Below are 22,651 nucleotides of genomic sequence, written 5' to 3'. Positions count from 1 at the left end.
TACTGCTTCAGTGTAAATGTTCTGCCTGGAATACCTGGCACTAGTGGATAGCACTATAAAAAGCTTTGGGAAGTGCATGTCCAAGCTGTCTTCTCCACTTTGCCCCCTGCTCCTTTCCCATGTGCCTCTCACTGTGCTTTCCCAGCTGTGGCTCCCGGGTCCTGCTGCTGCCGGGATGTGACACCCTGCTCTTCTGATGCTTGCACGGAATTTCCACTTGTGTCCCAAATGTTGTGCCTGTCTCACACATCTGCCTGGAAGCACCACGTGCAACTGTTGCACAGTTCCCTCAGCAGAACAGAAAACTTTCATATTTTTTTAATCCACCCTAAAAGCCAAGAAATCTTCACCAGCTAACACAGCTTTTGGCCCCGGTGCTGAAGGCAGAGGTCCAGGGGGTGCAGGCCAAATCCCTTCAGCTGGAAGGTATTGTGCTGTTGTTTATTTTGGAAGCACAGATGCAATTGATTCTTGTGTTCAGTCTTCTGGTGTCACCAGTTCCCAGGAATGAGATCTTGGCCTTGTGCATATAAGTGGAAAATATCCATAATTTTCAGTGAGATGGGGAGCCCATCCAAGTTCTCTCTGTGAACGGAGCTTCTTAGCAATGTGTTACTGTGCGTTCAGGATGGGATTTGGCTGAGGTGGAAATAAAACAACTGTTGACTTGTCTGCTAGCAGTGGTTTCTGTGATTTTTTGTGTATTGGTGATATTTCCAATGGGATTTAAGCGCTCCCATTGCCTCCCACTACTGTTTTGCTGAGGTAATTGTCTGTTTGATGGCTCGCAGCTTTGTGAGAATCACACAAACTTCTCACATGCTGGATTTTTGAGCAAATATGTTGGTAAAAACATTATTTCTGAAAGTGAAAGTACTTTTGTTAAAATTGTAATTGCGCTTTTCTGTTCAGAAATAATTGTCCTTTGAAATGTTGGAAGAGCAAAGGAATCACTCCAACACAAAAAGCTTGGCATGTCTATTCTGGTATGACAGGAGATAATTTCATTAATTTCCCAATCTTGGGGAAGTGTTTTTGCTTCTTGCACCTGCTCTAAGGTGCAAGGACGGGAGGGTGGCTGGTGGCTAATGCCGGGCGGGGACAGGGACACTGCTATCCCGTGTCCCCGAGCACGATGCCAGGAGCAGTTTTGGTTGAGGAGCAGGAGGCCTGAGCCGGGCAGAGTTAGAGGCGGGATGGATGAGCAGGGTGCGGGCTCACGGCGATAACCGCAGGGCTGTGGGAGCGGGGGCGGCGTGGCTCGGGCTGAGCAGGGGAAGGCTGCGAGGGGGCCAAGCCCCGGCCACGTTGCACGGGAGGTCCCCGCTCCCCGGGCTCGGCGGGGCCGGGCAGGTGCGGGGCTGGCGCCGCTCCCCGGGCGGGGCGGGGCGGGGCGGGGCGGGGCGGGGCAGCGCGGCCGCCCTCGGGCTCGGCAGCGGGGCCGAGCGGCGCCCGGGATGTTCAACCGGGCCGTGAGCCGGCTCAGCAGGAAGCGGCCGCCCTCAGGTAACGGGGACGGGGCGGCGACCCCCGGGTGAGCCCGCGGCCGCTCCCGCCGGGGAAGCGCCGGGCCGGGCTGCGCTGCGCTCCGGGCCGGGCTGCGCTGCCCGCGGCCCCGCCGGGGGAAGCGCGGGGCTCTCGGCAGCCCCTGGGCCCCGCTGGAGCTCGGGGCCGGGGCTGGGGCTGCTCGGTGGCCGCTCCGCTCCGCAGAGAGGCCGCGGGGCCGCGGGGGATGCGCGCCCGGGGCGCTTCCCGCTGAGCGCGGAAGAGGGAACTGGGCTCTGCTCGGGCTTGTGCCTCGGCAGCCGAGTTTGAGTCGGAACTGCCGCTGTTACCGGGGCCGAGGCGACAGCCCGGGACATCAGAGCGTGCTTGTTCGAGCTCCAAATTGACTTTGAGGAGTTTGCCTTTGGAGTTTGCCTTTGGAGGGTTCAGGCTGGAATGGAGATTTCCAAGCCGTAATAATGTAGGACATCGCGGATCCCTCTGTTGACAGGCGCTGTAACGCGGTTGTGTGTTTTGTATCTCCGATGCTGCGAGTCTGTCGGTTCCGAGGGGTGATGTCTGATACCTGTCACTGCTGAGACATTTGGGGCAACAGTTGCAACCTCCAAATCCTAGAAAATAGCACTGTGTTTTATGGTGCGCAGGAAGAAGTTGCAATCTTTCTAAGAAAAGCCAAATGAGATCTTTGTCTAGAGTTGTTTGGGTTTTCTGGGTTTTTTTCGGGTTGGGTTTTTTTTGGGGGGGGGTGTGGAGGTGGGAGGGGGAGACTGGGAGGGGGTATTTTAAAGGCTATATGTCTGGTGAACACTTCCAGAGATGCTACAAAAGAGGAACGTCCCTTTAGTTTCCTTCCTTATAGTTAAAAGTGGAATCCAGTAGCCATCTGTTGCTAGAGACAGTCAAAAGAGGATGTTGAAGCTCGTGCTCTGAACACCCCACGCGTGAGAGGACAGCTCTGCTGTAGCAAAAAGGTCTAAAATTCAGCTGCTGCTAGGAAAATCTGTTGTGCGAGGATTCATCCGCTGATGCTTGGATAAATGGAAAGTAAGGGAATTTTCCCTTTTCAGTTGCTTGCTAATGAAGTTGCTTCCCACTGCTTCATACCTTGGATTTATTAATTCCAGACTGATTGTTGCTGGGTAGGCATTCTGGTGATTGTAGGACAAGACAAGGTACTCAGAGTGCTTTTAAAGTAATAATAAAGGCTCATGCAGATTTATGATCCAGGTGAATGAGGTGAGGACTGGTCAGCATTTCTTCAAAAAGAAATGGAAGTGGCTTTTCTTGTTGTACATCCATGCTTAAATATGGAGTGAGGAATGTGCTGCTTGCATGGTGCTTTTGTCATTGTGAGTGTTTGTGTGGCTGCTGTTTGTTAGGGGGTGTGTGGGCAGGAGATGGGCAGAGCAGGCGGCTGGGAAGGGATGTGCTGGGCAGGACTCTGTGAAGGGTGTGAGTCTGTGCTGCTCGATATGGGGCCACAAAGGCCATGGTATCAACAGCTGGAGAGTGGCAGCAGCTTGGAAAACGGCTGCAGTGGGCAGTGCTTGGGGAGGAAGGGTGATCAGCGTGGCTAACTCAGTTAGCTGTGTCTGAATCACTCCGTTTGATGGGTTCCCGCAGGTTTTCGCTCTTTGTCCTTGTCAGAAACAAGGGCCACGACTGTGAGTTCTGACCTGCAAAGTTGTATATATTGTATTGATACCTCCTGGGATTTCAGTCCAAGTTCCTGTTTGGAGGATGAAAATATTTGGCATTTTTTGATAGCACTCTTCAGCTGATAATTGCGGCGTTCTTAGCGCTGCACTTACCGTTGTGCCGCGCACAAAGAGCCTTTATCTGCAGCCTGCTGCTGCGGTGCCATTGTGTGATGGCAAGGCAGCTTCTGCGAGCTTTCCCTCTAAAATAATGCTCCAGATAATGCAACTGCCTGCTTGCTGCCTGAGCATGGAGTGCTCTGAAGAATGGTGCTGTTCAAAGAAGCACTTAATCATTTGCTGCGTTGGTAGGAGCAGCTGGCTGCTCCCCGCACGCCCTGCGAGCTGTGGTGGCTCTGAAGCAGATTTCCAACTCAGTGGAAAGTTTGCTTCAGCAGAAACTCTTACAACTGTGTGTGCTGCTCTGCTGTGCATGCCTTGCTGCCTTTCTCTGCCTCTTGCTTCCCAAGCCATGCAAAAGGGAGCAGACTCTGCTCTGAAATTTAATTAGCATGTGATAATGTAATAAATGAACTGTAATGTAAGAAATGTAGTTGGCTTATTTATCATCTGGTGCGTATTCTGTGTGTTACTTTGACAGAAATATTGGTGGGAGAACTGCCATTTTGTAGTGCCCTTTGTGATGCACAAAATTATCTCCCAGTTTTTAGTAACAGCAAATGTCTGCCTTCCTCATTTAAATGATCACACAAATGTATGTACATTTGGGTTCTTGTTAATCAATGGGATCAAACTTGTTGTTTCCAAGGCTATATTGCTTAACTTTGTCAGCAGATGATTTTAAGAGGAGAAAGTTGTCTTTCTGTAAATATCCAAGATAAATAGGTGTCAGAAGGATCATTCCTGTAACTACACTGCTGTATTTCCTCCTCAAATGAAATTTTTTCAGACTCATTAATTTGCACTTCAGTGAAAGTGTCATTTTTAAGGTGATTTAGTAATAGAGATAGATCTGGGGATCAGCTTCTGGAGTAATTTGTGGGGAAAACCTCTTTCCTATCTTTTAAAAAAAATTCTGAAAATCACATATTAAATCTGCTACATGAAACCAGCATGTGGAGCAGGAAGTTATGATCCTGACTGAGGGGATGTTAGGTCAATTTGTATTAGAATAAATGCTGGTGATGGCATATTTAATGGGGTATAATAAAAATACCCAGCAGTTTTAATAGCCTCATAAAATTTCAGGGTGTTTCCTTCTGTCATTTGCAGCCTGTTTATGTTTGTGCTGAAGGGGAGTGTTGATGTTTTGTGGTGGCTGCAGAGGAACACTGGACATGGGGATTAATGGGGCTCAGCCTGGTGTCCCCAGCCTTGGGTGGGCAGTGCTGGGAGCTGTAGGATGGGCTGAGCTGGGATTGCACCTTGGTGGCATCCAGAGCTGCCCAGCACCTCAGACATCCCCCAGCCTCTGCTCTGGGGACATAAATGAGGCAAGGGATAAATGGAATAAATGAAGCCAGGGTTAAATGGAAGGGTTGCAATGAACAGACAACCCTTGTCTCTGTACCACGATAATTTTTGGCTTGTGGGGAGCTGGTTAAGTGAGGAAATAAACTGAATGATAGAGTTCTGTGCAAGGCTCAGCAGAATGGACACTAGGACACTCATGCAGGTCCTCCCTTCAGAACCAAATTCTGGGTTTGAAGTTAAGGCTGCAGGGAAAAGGGGTGTAGAGGGAGTAGGGTTTGGAGGCTGACAAGGAGGAGAGGGGGCAGAACATGAGTGGGGGGGTAGAGCTGGGCTGTGCTGGGTGGGCTGGAAGTGAGAGGAAAATGGGGAAAATGATGATCAGGGAGGCTAGAGAATGGCCAGCAGTAAAATGAAGATCAGTCAAAGCAGCAGAAGAGAAGCAAATTGATGTACCCTGGGTTTCTGGAAGGACTTTTTCTGGCCTTTGCTCTCCAGATTTTTTTTTTTTTTTTTTTAGGTTTTCAAGGGCCTGGGTCTGCACTGGCTCATTGAAACACCTGATTTAACCACTAAGTAATCATTAGTGTCCACTTCAGATTTGGCTGGAAAAGAGACACTGGAAATCAAATGTTCCCCCATTCTATTGTGTGCTAAGTGGGGGAATGGCCTGGTTCTGCAGCCACCAGCAGCTGCCCACCAGAGCTGCCATCCCTCTCCCAGGTGAGCAGCACATCCCAGCTCCTCAGAGGGCTTTGTGCTCTGCTGCAACACACTTGGCCATTCCCACTCAAATCTCACAGATTTTACTGAGATTAGATGCCCAAATACTTTGAGTCAGGTTTCTAAAACAATTTTTTTCAAGTGGTAATCAAGAACCACATCCTTTTGCACGAAGGGGGGCAAACAGAGATGGTGTTGGCTCGCTGTGCTCCTGTCACATGTGGAGGCTGCAGCTGTGGTTAGGAGACAATTCTTAGGCTCTGGCTCCTGACCTTTAATCTTACAGAGAATTTCTAAAACAAAATCCCCTCCCTATCAAGGCAGGAGAGATGTTCATTCATTTAGAGCAGCTGGTGAAACAAGCAGACTCCACAGGTCCCTGCCAACCAAAGCTCAGGAGCCTCTGCTGTCATGCCAATATTCTGTAGGGCTTTAACCCCAGCTTTATTTCCAGCCACCAGCTGGAAAGGGCATCTGCTTGTGTGTATTTAAATACAATTATATATATGTGTGTATTTCTGCAGAGAGAGTTTTTTGAGATACTTAGTGAGGATGAGTTTCATGGTGAAAGGAGGGTTTTTAAAAGCAGAGCTTAAGCAGAACCAGATGCAGATTTCCAGCAAGTTGGTAGGGAGAAATGAAGGAGTTATAAATAGAAGCTCTCCTGGTTGCAGTAAGAGTTTTGTGCATCTCTCCAGTGCACAGTGACCTGAAGTGCAGCTCTTGTCCTTCTGACTTCCCCCCTGTTCTCCCAGGGCATTTTGTGTGTGAGAGGAGAGGAAGCTGAGCACTTTATGCCTGTGTTAGAGTTTGTCAGATGAGCAATAACATTCCTGGAGTTTTTCCAAGTAATAGGGTTTCTGAAGGGGTTTTTGCCATCACCAGCCTCGAATGAAATGCACTTGTTCCTGGGATAGAGAAAATAGGAATTGTATTCCATCTTTGCTGTCTGTGAGGAGGCTTGCTGGCAGATCAGGTGTGGGCACAGTCCAGTACACCTTATAAAAGGAGAATTTCAGGGCTTGGAAACAGTAAAAATCACCCTCTTGCCCAAAACCAGGCTGACTTAGCTGGAGTGATGCTCTTCTGCTGGGGGTATTTCCTCCCATTGGACAGGATTAATATCTTGGACTGGTTCTCCTGCTAAACAAACCATCATTTTTCATTCTCTGCTTTTACTGAGCATCCAGCTTCCACTGATGATTCTCTTCTTAAAAAATAAGTTTCACACGTGTGACTGGCCAGAAATTCCTTTATAGAAGCCAACACTATTGACAGTGCCAGAGCAAAATATGGACATTGGTGTGGTCATTGTGTTCCCCAGGCAGGAGGGTGCTTGAACCCCTCTAAAGCAGTGACAGTGCCTCCTTACATAATCATAAATTATGTGGCTGGAAGGAGTTTTTGCCTCCTTATAGGCAAAGCAGAATTCAAGTGTCTGTATGTGTGTGTGTGTTCATTTTCAGTTTTATGTGTATTTTTAAAGGAGTTTTTTCAAAGAGAGCAGCTGAAATCAGGAGTGCAGGGGGAAATGGGGGAGACATGCACGTGGCTGGTACTTGTCTTTTTCTAAAGAAGATGCTGTTTTGTCCATTTTATCTTCTTTTTCCAGAGATAAATGATGGTGAGGGCCACCCAAGCAGCAGCCACCAAGCCTTGAAAGGAACCTCGAGATGGGCCACATCACTGGAGAACCTGCTCGAAGACCCGGAGGGAGTCAAAAGCTTCAGGGTTGATATATTAAATATGGATAGTCACTTAAAGCAAAATTCAGGGTTTAAGGCAGAGTGAGCCTCAGCATGAAGGGTGCAGCTGTGCCAGCACTGTGAGCAGAGGCACACATCCCTGCTGAGCTGGAGCTGTGCCACTGGTAGGGTTTCTGAGGTGGCACCTTTTGCCCCCTGCCGCTGCAGCCTGTGCTCAAAAGGCTCTGGCAAGGCTTTTGGCTGCACCTTCCTGATGGGATCTGTCCTCTCTTGCAAGGATCAACAAGGTCCTGTTGGATAAACTGCAGTCCCTGAGCCACTGATCCCTCCTGCCAGGCATTATTTATCACTGAGATCCTGGGCTCTCACCTCTCACACGCTGTCCCTAAGCCATGAGTTACCAGGAGCACTCTGATGACTCTGTGGCTCTTGCTCTGTGTTTAGCAGCTCCACTGAAAATATTCCCTTTCAGTTTACTACAAAGTGTGGGCTGGTGCAGCTCAAAATGGCTTGAAGTTTAATTAGGTGAGGGTGGTGAGTTGGTGTTTCAAGGCCTTCTTGCCATGCTAGATGTAAGAATAGGAACTGCCTACTTCAAAGTGCTTCTGCCATGCTGTACTGATAAAATGCACTGGGATAAAATGGTTTCCTGCCAGACTGGTTTGAAAAAGTGAGGTGAACAAGAATAACAAAATGCTGAGTTTAAATTCTTAGAAAAACAAACATACAAGTAACCATACAAGGTGCTGTTTAATTCCTGGTGTTACTTAGTATCACTTGAAAGAGAAAACTGATGATCTCAGAGCTATAAAAGTTTCAGTCATTATATTTCATAAACAAATTTAATGTACATTTTTTCCCCTTTGAAAGCATGCCTCACTTTTGGAGGAATGGGCTGTGTTTAAACAGCACAGAGAGCACAGCTACATCTTCTGATTCAGTTTGTTTAAGTGAATTTATTGCCACTGATGATCCCATTTAGAAATGCTTTTAGTTGTAGAGATTTTACTCATTACAAAAGTCAGAAAGATACTGCATGAGAATCCCAAGTGATTTGTGACTCTCATTAAAATGGTTCATTTTACTCACCTGGGAATGAATTCATCTCTTTTTGGATTTCCCTTTGAGCAGTGGCTGTAAAAGTGCTCGAGTTATTTAAGGCAGGCTGCAGAAGCTGTTCCTGTTAGTTACTGATATGGTCAGAGATTAGATGGAGCCCATCCTCCTCCTGGAATGTGCTCTCAAAGAGCAGAATGTCAGAGTGCTCCATATCAGCCCTGCAGATGCACAAGTGCTTCTGTGGCACTGAGCAAACCCATGGAAAAGTTAATTGTAGGCAGCTTCTGGTTCTAACAGCTGTAGCAGGAAGAGGGAAAAGCAGCTGAGAAATGGATCCTAACCTTTGTGTGTTTGTTCTTTTCTTTTCTAGGAATTTTTAAAGAAAGAGTTTAGTGAAGAAAATGTTTTGTTCTGGTTAGCATGTGAAGAATTTAAGAAAACGCAAGGAAAAAAGCAGGTATGTTTCCTAAATAAATTCTGCTTGTCAACAAAGTTTACTTAGCAGAGCTGGAGCTAAAACATCTCTGTTGCATAATGTGCTTTGTGTGAATGCAGATAAATATATCTGAAGAAATTGCACTAAAATCATCCTGGTGGAATTGCTTGGAAACAAAGCCATTTCTATTTCAAATCAAAACAAAGTGCTGAAATTGTCAAGTTTCCCATGTTTTGAAAACTGAACTGTTTGTAGTTTCTAGGGAGTAGCAAAAGTTTTATTAATTCAGTGATGTTGCATCATCTTGTTTGCAAATATCAAGATGTTTCATTCAGAACTTTTTTAGAGCACAGCAGCTTTTAGCTGGAAGTTTACACCACTGTGCTATCTTAGTGGAACATAAAAATAACAAATGCCCCAAACAAAAATATTTTACAGCACCAAAATGAAACATTTTTCCTTATCAAATTACAAGTTACAAAACATAAGAGGTCTGTTTAAACTTTTTTCCGTAAATATTTATCCAAATTGATGCATATCTGCAGAGTCTTTTCATTTTGATGACAGTTCTACCTTTCTAGTAGGAAATATTCTATTGGAAAATTTTTCAACCAGGCACCTTCAGTAAGTTTTTTTTTTTTTTTTCCACTGCTTGGATCTTGGCTTACATTGAAATCCACCAGGAGCACAGGATCCACTTTCACATTTAGACTTTGAAGCCTGTAGAGTCAGGCCTAAAATATGTGCCATGTTTTGTTTGCTTGTTTCTCAACATGTTTCTGTGTCTGGTTTTTTGTTTGTTTTGTTGTTTTCTTGAGGAATTTCAAATTTATCTGCTCTTTAAGAGCTCATTCTGTGAGTATGAAGTTAAGTAGTATCAAAACTCTGAGTGATTATCTCTGTCCTTGAGTGTCAGATTCCTAAAGCTTTTTTTCCCTGAAATCCCACTTTTATGCTTTTTACCTGAGTGCAGCCCTTGTTGCCAAAGGGCACATTTGGCACCATGAAGAAGTGAGAGTGGGAAAATGCCATTAAACCTCTTCCAAGTGAATCACAGGATTCACAGGTTGGAAGAGACCTTCAAGATCATGGAGTCCAACCCAGCCCAAACCCCTCACCTAAACCCTGGCACCCAGTGCCACATCCAGGCTTTGTTAAACACACCCAGGGATAGGGACTCCTCCCCAGGCAGCCATTCCAGAACTTTATCACCTTTCTGTGAAAACCTTTTTCCTGATATCCATGCTGTATTTCCCTTGGGGCTGTGTGCTCTGGCTGTGTCAGTGCTGCTGGAGACAGAGCCCAGCCCGAGCTGAGCACAGGCACCTTTCAGGAGCTGTGAGAGTGATGGGGGCATCCCTGAGTCTCCTTTTCCCCAGCTCCCTCAGTTGTTCCTCTCAGGGTTTGTGTTCCCAGCCCCTCTCCAGCCTCGTTGTCCCCTCTGGATGTGCTCAGTGTCCCAAGGTCCTTCCCAAGCTGAGGGGCAGAGCTGGGCACAGCACTCCAGGTGTGCCCTCCCCAGTGCCAGGGCAGGGCACAGTGACCTCCCTGCTCCTGCTGCCACTCCATTCCTGCTCCAGGCCAGGAGCCCTTGGCCTTCCTGGCCCCCAGGGCTCCCTGCTGGCTCCTGTCCAGCTGCTGTCCACAGTGCCCCCAGGTCCCTTTGTGCCTGGGCACTGCAGGGGTTATTGTGGCCAAAATGCAGGACTGGGCACTTGGACCTATCAAACTTCATCCTGTCAGAGTCTGCCCATCCACCCAGCCCTTCCAGTCTCCCTGCAGAGCCCTCCTGCCTTCCTGCTGATGGACACACACTCCCAGCTCAGTGTCAGCTGCAGATTTACTGATGAAATTGATTTATTTTACTTATTCTATTTATGAAATTTACTGGTGAAAGACTCAATCCCCTCATCCATGTCATCAATAGAGATATTGAGCAGAGCTGGCCCCAGCACAGAGCCCTGAGGGACTCCCCTGGTGCCTGGCTGCCAGCAGGATGGATGCAGCACCATCCCCACCCCTCTCTGGCCCATCCAGCCAGGTCTGAACCCAGCACAGAGTGCTCCTGTCCCAGCCCTGGGCTGCAGCTTTCCCAGGAGTGTGCTGTGGGATTGCATGTGCTTGGAGGAACACCAGGAGTGCCCAGGAATAGGAATCAGATGGGAGAGCTGGGCTAGGAGGTGTTAGGAAGTGCAGGTGTAAGAGGGCTGTGTCCAGACTGCAGGTTTCTCTCTTAAGGTCAGTCAAATATTGTCAGCTTAAACAGTTTCCCAACAGATTTTCAACGACAAAAAAAATTCCCTGTCTTTCCAAACAATGTATTTTGGCTAGGGGAATCTACTTTCTGTAAATATCCTGTGTTTTGCACTGAAAAAAAAAAATTCCCCTCAAAACAATTTTGAGTTTAGCTGTATTTTTTGGGTATTGATAAATCCATAAAAATACAACAATACTATTTTTTTGCAAGAAGAGGGAAATGTTCAATTTGTCTGTGAACTTTGTAACATTTAGTAATTCCAGTTTTGTGTATTCAGCTGCTTCCCTTCCTCATTAAGGTCCAGGAATACAGAAAGTCTTGAGGAAAGAACAACCAGTCAGTCGACTTTTCTGTGAAGTCCCATATTTTCAGTGGGATAATAATCATATTTTCCCTTGCTAAATAATTTCCATAATTCTAGCTGGTTTAGGATTGCTAATTTAGGATGCCAGGAGAGAAAATGTTAAAGTGATGTACAGGGATAGGAGCTTGATGAATCCTTCAATGAATTGCCAAATGAATGGACAGAGATTTAACCAGGTTCTATTTAGGTTAATTATCCAGTACCAGTCATTCCATAGTGTGGTCAGCCTGGAGTCTGGGGCTGCCCAAATTATTAGAACTGCCTGAATAAATGTGCTTTAGAATGACACAGACTTACAGTAAATTTTTGTAGCTGCTGCTTATGGGTGGCTTTGTTTAGATAATTTACAAAGCTAGGAAAAGCACTAAAAATAGAAATCTTTCCAGTGTTTATGGTAGCGTGAAGGGTGGATTTTTCTTCTGAGAGTGACTCTTGCAGAAGTCCCTCTGCATCTCTCCATTGTGCACACAGCCTTCTAAAAACAGTCTTTTGCTTGTTTTGTAGCTCACTTCTCCTTCAGACTGGTTTCCCACACAGATCAGCTCATAGCACTGAGGCTCTTGGTCAGATGAAGCTGATATCAATTCCACCCAGACTGGAGGGATTCCAGAGATGCTCCAAGGGCTGAAATTGCTCTGCTCTGGAGCCAGGCTGGGAGAGCTGGGGGTGCTCAGCCTGGGCAAGAGAAGGCTCCAGGGAGACTTTCCTGTGCCTAAAGGGGCTTGAAGGGAGCTGGGGAGGGGTTTGGACACAGGAATGGAGGGACAGGACAGGGAAATCGACACTGTCAAACTGACAGAGGACAAGTTTAGATAAAGAGGAAATTTCTTTATGGAATAAAGAGAAGGAAATTCTTTAATGTGAGGACGGTGACACACTGGATCTGGTTTCCCAGAGAGGTGATCAATGCCCCATCCTTGGAAACGTTCAGTGCCAGGCTGGATGGGGCTCTGAGCCATCTGATCTAGTTGGAGATGTCCCCTGTCCCTGCAGGGGGTTGGAAGTAGCTGAGTGAGTAATTTTAAAAAGTAATTTCAAACTTCCTTTACTTCAAAATCACTTTAAAGTTATTTCAAACCCAAACCATTCCATGGTCAGTCTAAACTTGCCCGAAGGTCAGCACATGAGCAGTGGGTTAAGCATCCCTTGTGCCAGGGATATTTCTTGTTATCCTTTCTGTGCCAGCCTGGGGCAGTGTTTGGGTTTGTACAGGCTGCTGTTCCATCAGAGTGGATGATTCAGGGAGCAGGGGAGATCTTTGGCAGCAGGCAGAGTGCATTGCTGCTCCAGGCAGGTTTCAGGTGGGTTCAGCCCATCTTCTTCTGGCAGGAAAGTACAGACTTACCCCTCAGCTCAAGACACACCTCTGTAACTAAAAAAAAATCCAACAAAATCCTAACAGCAAAAAAAGGATATTCCTTTAAAATTGAAGTTAAAATACAGATTTAATGTTTGGTGAAGCTTGAGAAAGAAATGGGGTCAAGTCCACTCGTAGCAGTGAGTTCTGCTGCCACCCATGTGGCCCTTGTGTTAGGGCAAGTATTTAATTACTGAAATGGGAGTGGTGGGGATAAGGGAATAAAATTTAACTTTAAGTATTTTGTTGGAGTTAGTCATATGCTGTTACATTTGAGGCTGTTAATGAAATAAACAACGTGTCAGTCGTGCTGCTTCCCAGGGTTTAAATGTTTCTCCTCTTGCAGCCGAGCTTCAAAAATAAATTACAGATTGTAATAAAGGCTTCCAACAACAAGGAATGTTTTCAGCTATTGCTAAAACCCACCAAAATGTCCATGTTGAAGTTTTGTAGGGAATGATTCCAGAACAAAGTCCTGTACATTCAGGGGTTTCTTCTGTTGCTTCCCATGTGGAATGCAGCAGGGGTTTAGCAGGGCTGGGTAATGCTGCACAGCTGCTGAGTGCTGGAGCCTGGTCTGCTGAGCATCTGGGGCTCCCATTCACCTCCTCTGGGAGCCACACATGCTTGGGAGCTGAGCTTGACCTCAGGAAAGGAAGTGGGGAGGAACACTGGATCCCCTGGAAATAGCGAGGGGGGTGCTCTAGGCAGAACTTTGTACTCCAAATGGGAATCTGGCAGGGACACTGGGGAGAGCACACAGATGGAACTGGGGACTGCCAGCAATCCTTTAATGACCACCTGTGCAGAAGATCCCAGTTTAAGAGCTGTTTCTGGGACTCAGTTCCAGAGTCCCCTGAGCTGAGGCTTTAGTTTCAGGCTGATGCAGAGCACAGAATGTCACCGAGTGAACAGGGACAATCTCTGCCTCCTCCACCTGAACCTGGCTCTGCCTGAGTGACATTTGGGGGGTGTATGAGCACACTGGCAGCTTTAACTGTTCTTTCTTTTTAAAGCAAATTATAAGCTGTAGATAATCAGCTGCTGTGCTGCTGAAGCACAGAGGTGGCAGAGCAGTTCTATTTACAGCAGAACCTGTAACCTTCAGCTGAGCACTTCCAAATTTCCCCAGTGCTGTGAAGCCAGGTCCTCTGTGACTCTGCAATGGCCTCTTCTCCCTACCACAGCTCTTTCACTTCCTTTCTTTGTTATTCTTCCTCACAAAATCCAAAGAGCCTCCCTGTTTCAGCAGCCTCCCACACAGTCCTGTTGTTCCTCTCCATGCTCTCTAAACTTCCTCACCATTACTTCTAGTTTTGTGTTCCCCCTCGAGCCTCCCTCTGCTCTTTCTCTGCAGTGCCCAGCTTAATCCTGTGTCCTTGGGCAAGCAGCACCTTGTGCTGGGGCTGGTGAGGAGCTGCATCTGCCTTGATGAGCCAGCAGCAAAGAACATCCTGGCAGTTCAGAGCAGGGAACTTCTGACTGCAGCTTTTCCCCTGGTGCTTGTGCTGCTTTTCCTCTCCTTTTCTTTTCTCCTGCTGATTTTCTATCGACTCAGCAGGAGGGTAATTTTTTTCTCAGTCCTCTGCCCCTCTCTCAAGTATGGTTGAAATTGGACAGCAGGCTCAGAAGTCATTTGGGTGGGACTGGCAATAGAATTGCTCATGCAATAACAGCTGAAGGTCCCTTTGCTGTGCCCTCATTAGGACATTGACTTTGCCACTTGTAGCAGTCACACCTTTGATCCCTTGGATTAATTGGTCATTTAGAACAGAAGTGGCTGACCCAGTCCTCCCTGAGCTGTGAAACAAGTTGGAAATTGTTAAAAGCAGTTCATTGTGACCTAATGCCCTTGACATGTAATGTTCTACCCACCAGATGAAAAATGAGTTTTTAAAAGGAATTCTAGAGCCTGGGTGTCCCCTTCAGCAATGAGAGAGCCCCAACTCCTTAGGCCTCCTGAATGCCCAAGCAGATGCAGCTTTTCTTCTAAATACCCCTGAGTGTAAATGTACCCCAGCTGTAAAACATGGAAGGAATTCTGAGACTCCTGCATGGGCAGGATTTAAATGCTTCCTTCTTCAAGCCCCATTCCCATCAAAGGCACATCCCTTTGGCTGCTGTGGAGCTGAGGTTGCTCATTAGGGGTGCCCTGGGGAGTGCCCAGGATGGCCCAGAGCAGCTGCTGCTGGCTGGCTCTCAGCACGCAGAATTCAGACTGCAGCAGGGGCTTGGCTCTTGCCTGGCTTGGTTCTCTTCTCCTCTCTGGCTTCCTCTCATCCAACCATCTGTTAAGGGGCCTCTCCTGGAACTTCAGGGGATTGTGGCCACTCACTGCTTTGAAGCTTGGTGGGGTCAAGATGTTATTGCTGTTACTGGCTTGACAAGGGAAGAGCTCTGAAACAGGGCAAATACCAACAAACAGCTTTATGCAGGTCAGGCCCTGATTTATCAACTCTCAGAGGCTATTGAGAGTCTTTGCCAATTAGCCAAGCTGTTGGTGTTTTCTTAATTTGTTTTCTTCACTTAATTTTCCCTTGTAGTAACTTCCCAGTTTTTCTTCCTCTGGGTTTCTTTCCCATACCAATGTTAGGAAAAACATTTGTCTCAAAAGCAGAGACAAGGTGTAGTTGATGATGCTGAGCATCCAGTTTTACACTGGCTGCTGAGATTCAAGCATCCCAACCTGCTGAATTCTGGCAGCTTTCACTGATCCCAGTGCAGCTTTTGGCCTGCAGGGGTGTTCCTCTTCCACTACAAATGACCACACACAAGTGAGATAAGCCTGATGCAGAGAACATTCCCACAGCAAATAATTCTTTCAATAAATGTCCTTTTGCAGATGCAGGAGAAAGCTAAAGAGATTTACATGACTTTCCTGTCCAGCAAAGCTTCCTCCCAAGTCAATGTTGAAGGGCAGTCCCGTTTGAGTGAGACCATCCTGGAGACACCTCACCCTCTCATGTTCCAGAAGCTCCAGGACCAGGTAAAGTTATTCATTTCAATAACACAGTTTCATTCCTTTTTGTCTGGTTTTAGTGAACTCTGCTTTCTAGCCATGGCTGAACAGGTAAGCACAGAGCTGGGCTGTCCATGTTGGGGATGTTAATGCAGCTGCTCTGAGATACTCCAGGTTCTTGGCCCCATCTCACTGCAACCAATTAATTAAGAAACTCAATAAAACCATTCTAATTCCAGCTCAGGACTTTCCTGGAAAACTGGCTGGAGTTTTCTCCGGGGTTCCTGCGTGGGTAGCTTGAGAATCACCCTGAGTAACTCAGTGCCTTTGTTTTCCTGTGTATTCACTTGTTCTGAGTCATTGCTGATGTTTGTTTCTGTAGTTGCCCCTGGTTTCCTTGAGAGCTCAAATTTCTTCATTTTACTTTGCTTTGGTATTTATCTTGATATGAATGTAGCACAATTTTCTGAAAACCCTCCTCTTCTGCAACGTGCAAGACTCAGAGGAGTTGGTCTCTGCTTTGCCTTTCCCTAAAGAGCTTGGGAGGTCTGGTAGAAATTAGAAATTTTGCAGGCACGTCTTCAGGTGGTAAATTTTCTTGCTATTCAGCTGATTTCAAAGCATAAGTTATGAAGTGAGTCATTCTTATCTGCAGCTTTCCAGCACTTGCAGTACTATTTTTAATTCCTGTACCATCCTCAGGACTACCTGTATTTTCCATTTGGCTCTTTCCTTTTGTGGAGAAACAGCTCAGTGATTTAAACAGTGTTTTCAGCCCATTTCAATCAGGTATTGAATGCCCTGGCTGGGGCACTTGGAGGGGTCTGAGGAGAAAAGGCTCTGCTGTTTTTCAGGCAGATTCCAAGACATCAGCAGTGGAAATACCTGAAATACAATTTCAATGTGAAGAAAAAGAGTTTTTAATGGAAAAAGGGGAAAGGGCAGGACCCGTTCTGGTAGATCTGAGCACTGCAGTTCAGGGTGAGAAGCTGGAGGGAATACTGGAGTTAAAATATTTGCTGTTTTGTAAATGACATGCACATGGTGAGCCAAAGATCAGTAATACCTGAGCTGGAAACACCCTGGGCTAGTGGAGGAGGAATCCCTCTAGTGTGGGAAGAAAATCTGTGAGCTTTTAAAAACAAATGCAGAGCATTTATGGGTCATTGCAAGTTTCCAGGGCTTGAAGCTACTGTTTATTGCTGTTAGATAATGGCTCAGAAGAGTTATGGTCTTCTCCAGTTTTCAATCCTTATAAAGTTATGAAGAGTGGTGTAATCTGTTCTCTGAAGAGCAGTGTTGAGCACTGCTGGCACTGTGGGTCTGAAGGAGAAAAAGGCAGAGCTGGAAGGCCACAGCCTGGTAACAGGAGCTTCAGTTCTGCAGAGAGCTCCTGGTTTAACTGGGGACACTGCTGGGGTGGGGCTGTGCCCGTGGGTCCCCAGCTGCCCCCAGACCATGGGTTTGTGCTGGATGGAGTGGGGTGAGATGCTTCACAGAAATCCACATGTGATTCACCCAGGCCATGGGTTTGTGCTGGATGGAGTGGGGTGAGATGCTTCACAGAAATCCACATGCTCCACAATACTGGTGGGGCAAATGTTCCTGCTCCCAATGCAGTGAGAGGAGGAGGGAGGGAGGGGGAAAAGTGGGTTCTGCTTTGGCACATGATTGTGAGCTCTGCTCTGTGTATTTGGCTGGCCAGACTGCAGAAGATCTTCATCTTCAATGCTCTTTTTCTCTGGGAGATGCTTTAAGTGATACCAGGAACAAGAGGGGTCTAAGTTCCTAACACAGGCATGATGTTTCAACAGGAAATGTTTTCCTTACAGTTTTTTTTTTCCCCTTCAGCTGGTTGGATAAATTTAATTATGTTGTAGTTAGCCAGTGCCAGGAGGGATAATTTGACTTTGCTTAACTCAGGAAGAGTTCAGACCCTGAAGATCAGGCTCTACACAGAGTGGATGTTTTGGGATTTTTTTTTTTTTCATATTCCAATAGGTATCTTTAAGAATAATATTTCCACAGTTTTAGGCAATAACTTAAATATTGAAATATGTAAACAAAGACTGGTGAGTAAAATCCAGTAAATTACTGGTTAGTAATTTCCTTGTAAGGGAGCTATTTCAGCAAAGACAAGAACAGCCAAATTTTAGGTGTTTCCCTGCATCTGTCCAGGTCCCTCGAGGATGTGAAATGAAAAAACAGTCTGAGATTGGTTTTTTCCTCCTAGCAGAGACTTGTGTTAGCTGATTGTACTCTCAGTTAGAAGTGAGGCCTGTGAAGGTAAAGATGAGTTATCCACACATGGAGTAGCCACATCTGCAGGTGAGAATTCAGAAATTTGTCTTGGAAATTCAGTTATTCTGAGTATCCAAAAAGAAAAAAAAATCTGTCCTGAAACATGACTCAGAGAGGCTCCACCAGTGAAATAATAGGCTGAGGGTGAGGCTGGCTTTGGTTTTGCCTCAATTACAGTTCTGAAGTTTACTTTTTTCCCTTCCCCTCTGTTTCAACACCAAGCAAAATATAGTCCTGTCCTTGACACCTGAACAGAATCCAGGCTCCTCTCCCAGCCCTTTTGTTTTCAGAAAACTCCAGGAGTTGTAGGGTTTTTTCCTTTGTCTGCAGTGGGTATAAATAGAAGGGCAGGAGTTATGCTGAGGGATGAGCCTGAACTCAAGCCCTGGGAGAGAAAAGCTCTACTTGGGGCTGACTTTGTGTTTCCAGGCTGGCTGTGAGAAGCTCTTGGCCTGGTGAAAAGTGTAATTACACAAATTTAACCCACCAGCAATTTAAACCCACATTTTAACTGGCAAAACACATCTGCACCAGGTCAGCTCTTCGTGGCAGGTTTCTGCAACATTTCTCATCTGGCCTGGGACCAATCTTGGCAATTTGTCTGACAAGGGAGGGAAGATTGGTGAAGGTTTAAGGAATATTGGCTAAACCAGTTCTTTCAGTATTTGTGTAAATTACTCAGAGGCATTCCTTAGTTATACATGCAGCCCTAAATGTCCATAGAAGGTACTTCTCCTTCTTCAGAGCTCTGCTTTGTCCCTCTGAGTGCCTTCCAGACACCTGCCAGGAGGATCTGAGCATCTCCTCCCTGACCCAGGCATGGCACCTCTCACTTTCAGTATTAGGTGTGCAAAGCTGGCTATTGTGAAAAGTGTAATTTGATTTTTAAACTAATGTGGATGTTACTGCCAGGCTGTGACCACAGAACCAACATTGTCTGCTACCTGCTGCCCCTGGGAGAGCTGCAAATGTATTTTTTTAAAATGTATTTTTTTAAAAAAGTAATGCTCTAGTACAGACAGAACATTGTACAGGCAGTACATTGGAATTAAAGCATCCTTCTCGTTGAAAATCTCATTTTCCTGAGCTCATTTACTTTGTATTCTTTCCCCCCCCTCTTTCCAGATATTCAACCTCATGAAATATGACAGCTACAGCCGCTTCCTGAAGTCAGACATCTTCCTAAACCACAAGAAGAGTGAGGAGCAAGAGGAGAACTCACCAGAGGCTCAGACTGCAGCTAAAAGAGCATCAAGAATTTATAACACATGAGGCACAATGGATCTCCTCAGGAGAGGCCATACAATAAGGAAATTACACTCAGGAACAGTCTAGGTTTATAGCAGCTGCATTTAGGGCTTGGAAAGCTCAGAACCTTTTTAGGAGATACTTACCTTCTTAATTGCTTGAATGACTAATTGTTTTTGCATGATAGCTATTAACCAAGCACCCATGGAAGGACTGTTCCCCAGCTAAAAGGCTGAGGTATTCCTCCCTAGCATGAATTGCCTTTCATACTTCACAAGTTAAAATGCTTTCAATTCTTTGATTTTCCTTTGTGAGGCATCTTGGTGATGAGAAATGGGAGATAGCGTGGTTGGGTTTTTATTTTTGCCTTGTAATTTTTATTTGGGACTAGATTTTACATCCTGAACTGCTGGGAGAAGCAGCTGAGGAGAACATTTCACATTAGTTTGTGGGTGAGTCATTCACAGCAAATTTAATCATAAAGGGACAGCATCTTTCAGGGTAGAACCCAATCCCTTCCTGTGTGACTTTGTTCTTTCAGGGTGATGTCTGTTTTGCTTTGCCTTTATTGCTGAATCAAAACACTTCCCTAGTCGTGATTTTCATTTTTGTATCTCCTAAATTTCCCCCCTTTTTTGCAGTAGACAATCACCCTTCTTCAGAGGATGGGACAGCCTCTATTCCCTTGGGAGCCAAGGCTCTAAAAGAGGCAGAATCTCTGAGGAACTCCTGACTGCCATTAGGAAATGTGACAGCAAAGAAGTAAATGTCCCTCTCAGGGCACACTGGTCTCAGCCAAGCTTGGCTTTGTCCCTCATACCAGTGTGACATCAGATGCTGCTGTCAGGAAGCATCTGGTCTCTCCCAGGTCTCCTGACCAACCCTGCTCTGTGCAGCAACAGTGCTTTGGCAAAGGACCAACACACCAAATCTGGTTTTGTTTTACTTATTTTTTTTTCCTGCTAAAATCACCCTGCTGAGTTTTTTTTTTTTTTTTCCCTCACTCAAATATTTCAGGGTTTCCTAATTGTGATTTTGGAGAGCTGCAGTGGAACAGGGAGTTGGGTTTGGGGTTCAGCCACTCTCACATCAAGCTCCAGAGCAAGGGGAATTTATTTCTGCCCTGTGCAATCAAAGGTTGGTGGAGGAAGACATTCCCAATGAGCATTCCATGTCGTCCTGGGAATGTGTCAGCACTGCAAAGCACATTTTGGCACAGGGTTTTTCATGTGTTCATGTATTTTTTGATTAATCCACTGCAGTGTTACTAAATTGCAGTTTAAGCTGGGAAAGTGTATTAGCTACTTGCTCTATTCACCAGCTTCACAGCTGTAGTCTGGCTGTTTCCCACTCTCTCATTATTTACTCTTCCATTTTTTGCACTGCTTGTCTTGAACTTTTGTTTATGTGCTGGCTAATCTAAATGCACAGTTAGCCTTTGAACATTTTGTACTTTTTTTATTTTTTGTCAGAAAGGCCAGATATGTTTCATACATTGCTGTCATGATCAATGTTTAAAAATCTAAGTCTAGTTTGTAATTTCTTGAGAATGCAAACTCACTTGGTAGACTTGAGTATTTCTTTTAACTCTGAGCCACTCTTGCAGGTATTGTGTAAAGAAAACTTTTTCCATGGGCTTTTCCCTGGTTAAAAGTGGGGATGGAAGTTCTGATTCCTCCCCAAGAGCTCCATGCCCTGATCATTTTTAGGAAATCAAAAGAAGGGGTCAGTGCCTCCACAATATGCATGTTGTAAGGTGTAATTCTCTTATGCACTGAGTTAATGTTCTTTTTATGCTCTTGGAAGATTTAATGGTGAAGTCCTATTACTTCAGGCACTTTCAGTGGTATTTGACCTCATGCTTACGCTGTATTTCAATGTTTTACTGAATAAGAATGAACTAAACATGTGCATGCATCTTTTTTCTTTTCCTTTTTTTCCTCTCTGCTGGGGCCTTGGAAATGGGACCATCCAGCTCTGGACTTGCCAAGGATTTGTAATCTCAGGATTACCTCTTTTGAAAATCCACTGTAAAAACAAAACTCTCAAAGACTACCACAGCAGAGGACAGAACTTCTGATAGCATTGAAGCCCTTGGGAGTGGGCAGCTGAACCAGTTTAGGACCTGGGATTTGTATTTTCCCAGTGTTTGCTGCATTAGTCTCAGTGATCCTGAAAAATTCAGCATGGGGACATTCATGGGAGAGATGCAGAACGAGCTCTCATCACATTCATCACATGGATGCACAGCAGATTCATTTTTAATCATATTGATTTTAAAAATGCATGAGCAAGGGAGGAGAGTCTTTGACTACCATGTTTTAAAAGGGTAACCATAGAAAACAAAACCAGGAGCCTTATGAACAAAGGTGTGGTGTTAAAGAGAGACAATAACTTTGTTGCTGCTTATGAACAACCCTTTCCTTGGCAATATGTTCCCTTTCAGGTACTGTCTTTGCTTGCTCAGAGCAAATGCCCCTCATGAGCAGACACAAAGGTGCTTTACACTGCCACAGGATGAAAGTTACCGAAATGGAAATGGATCTTTCAGCAGCATCTCCAATCCCATCATGTTTATTTCAATACCTATTATGTACCTTAACCCACAAAATTCTTAATCCTTGAGTTGCTCTTTCACCTCAGAGGTAAAAAGTTGATTGCACCATTCTTGTCGTGGTGCCTGGGTTTGTTTGATTCCTCTTCAACACCAACAAGTAGACTTGCAATGTGCAGAAAGAAAAGGTGTTTTTCCTATTCATTAAATTATCTGCATTTTTCACTAAAAGGGCAATCCAATTCAACCCATGCAAGCAGATGTCTGTAACTGCAATTTGTGTATATGTGGGGAAAATTGTTATTACTACAAACTTGCTCCTGGAAGTAGGTGACACTTGCTCCACGTGGCACAGAACAAATCACACAGACAGCAAAAGAACTGTTTCCCTAGGAGTAAATCCCTCATTCCAGGAGCTGTAAACATTGCATCCAACCTCAGGCTGTAGGTGGGTGCTCAGAGTTGCTTTATGTAGAGATTAAAGATAGGATCTACTCCCTTTCATAGAACTCACACTGAAGGTATGAGCACACAAAACAAGCAAGAGAAGTTTCATGCCTGATTGCATGCCTTAAACTCTACCCTATTTTGTGTTTCTCAGCTAAAAAATAAAAATATCCTAGAAATACACCACATCTGTGTGCTGGCAGGTGTTTTATGTTCTGAACAGAGTTTGGGTTGAGATGGCTTCATGATAATCTCATTTTCAGCTCTCACAGTTTACACTCTGCCCTAGTGTGTGGGGATTTTTTCCTTGGAAGAAGGAAAGGCCCAGTGGGGCTCACTTCTGCCTGGGCTCTGAACAAATTGCAGTAAGTCACTTGGACAGGGGAAGATGCTTCTTGTGCCTGCTCCATCTCCATTTCTTTTGTTCCTGCTGCGTTTCTTTCATTGCACTGGTGTGGAGAAAGAGGGTTTGAAAAATCAGAGGGGGGGGGGGGGCAGAGAAAAAGATTTTACTGTCCCTGTCTGGATAACAGTTTGGAATGTGCTTGGTTTGGTTTTTTACTGACCATTCAGACATTTTAAGTGGGTTGCATCTGGGTTAAGAAC

General features: G+C 45.6%; 1 protein-coding gene across 3 annotated transcripts; it reads left to right on the top strand.

Annotated features, from left to right (window-relative positions):
* Positions 1–1,413: 1,413 nt before the first annotated feature.
* Positions 1,414–22,231, top strand: RGS10 (regulator of G protein signaling 10). Of its 3 annotated transcripts, XM_030241358.2 has the most exons (6): positions 1,418–1,506; positions 2,351–2,550; positions 6,970–7,088; positions 8,493–8,579; positions 15,379–15,522; positions 18,922–22,231. In XM_030241358.2, exons 2-6 carry the CDS (start codon positions 2,544–2,546, stop codon positions 19,066–19,068), a joined length of 504 nt encoding a protein of 167 aa, XP_030097218.1. In that variant the 5' UTR covers positions 1,418–1,506; positions 2,351–2,543; the 3' UTR covers positions 19,069–22,231. The 3 variants fall into 3 exon arrangements, with proteins under 3 accessions (XP_030097217.1, XP_030097218.1, XP_050832370.1); XM_030241357.2 differs by lacking the exon at positions 2,351–2,550 and having other exon boundaries at positions 1,414–1,506; XM_050976413.1 differs by lacking the exons at positions 1,418–1,506; positions 2,351–2,550 and adding an exon at positions 5,000–5,357.
* Positions 22,232–22,651: the final 420 nt, after the last annotated feature.

The sequence above is a fragment of the Serinus canaria genome, chromosome 6, assembly GCF_022539315.1.
Source record: "Serinus canaria isolate serCan28SL12 chromosome 6, serCan2020, whole genome shotgun sequence".
In the NCBI taxonomy this organism is placed as follows: domain Eukaryota; kingdom Metazoa; phylum Chordata; class Aves; order Passeriformes; family Fringillidae; genus Serinus; species Serinus canaria.
Note: the sequence above shows the minus strand (reverse complement) of the source record. Positions and strands in the feature narration are given on the sequence as shown.

Excerpts from the sequence above, each read along its gene's own strand:
- RGS10 (XM_050976413.1), top strand. The coding sequence starts at position 5,300 with ATGGCCTGGTTCTGCAGCCACCAGCAGCTGCCCACCAGAGCTGCCATC. Across the intron at positions 7,089-8,492 it reads AGGGAGTCAAAAGCTTCAGG|GAATTTTTAAAGAAAGAGTT; the intron begins GTTGATATATTA and ends TTTCTTTTCTAG. Across the intron at positions 8,580-15,378 it reads AAACGCAAGGAAAAAAGCAG|ATGCAGGAGAAAGCTAAAGA; the intron begins GTATGTTTCCTA and ends GTCCTTTTGCAG.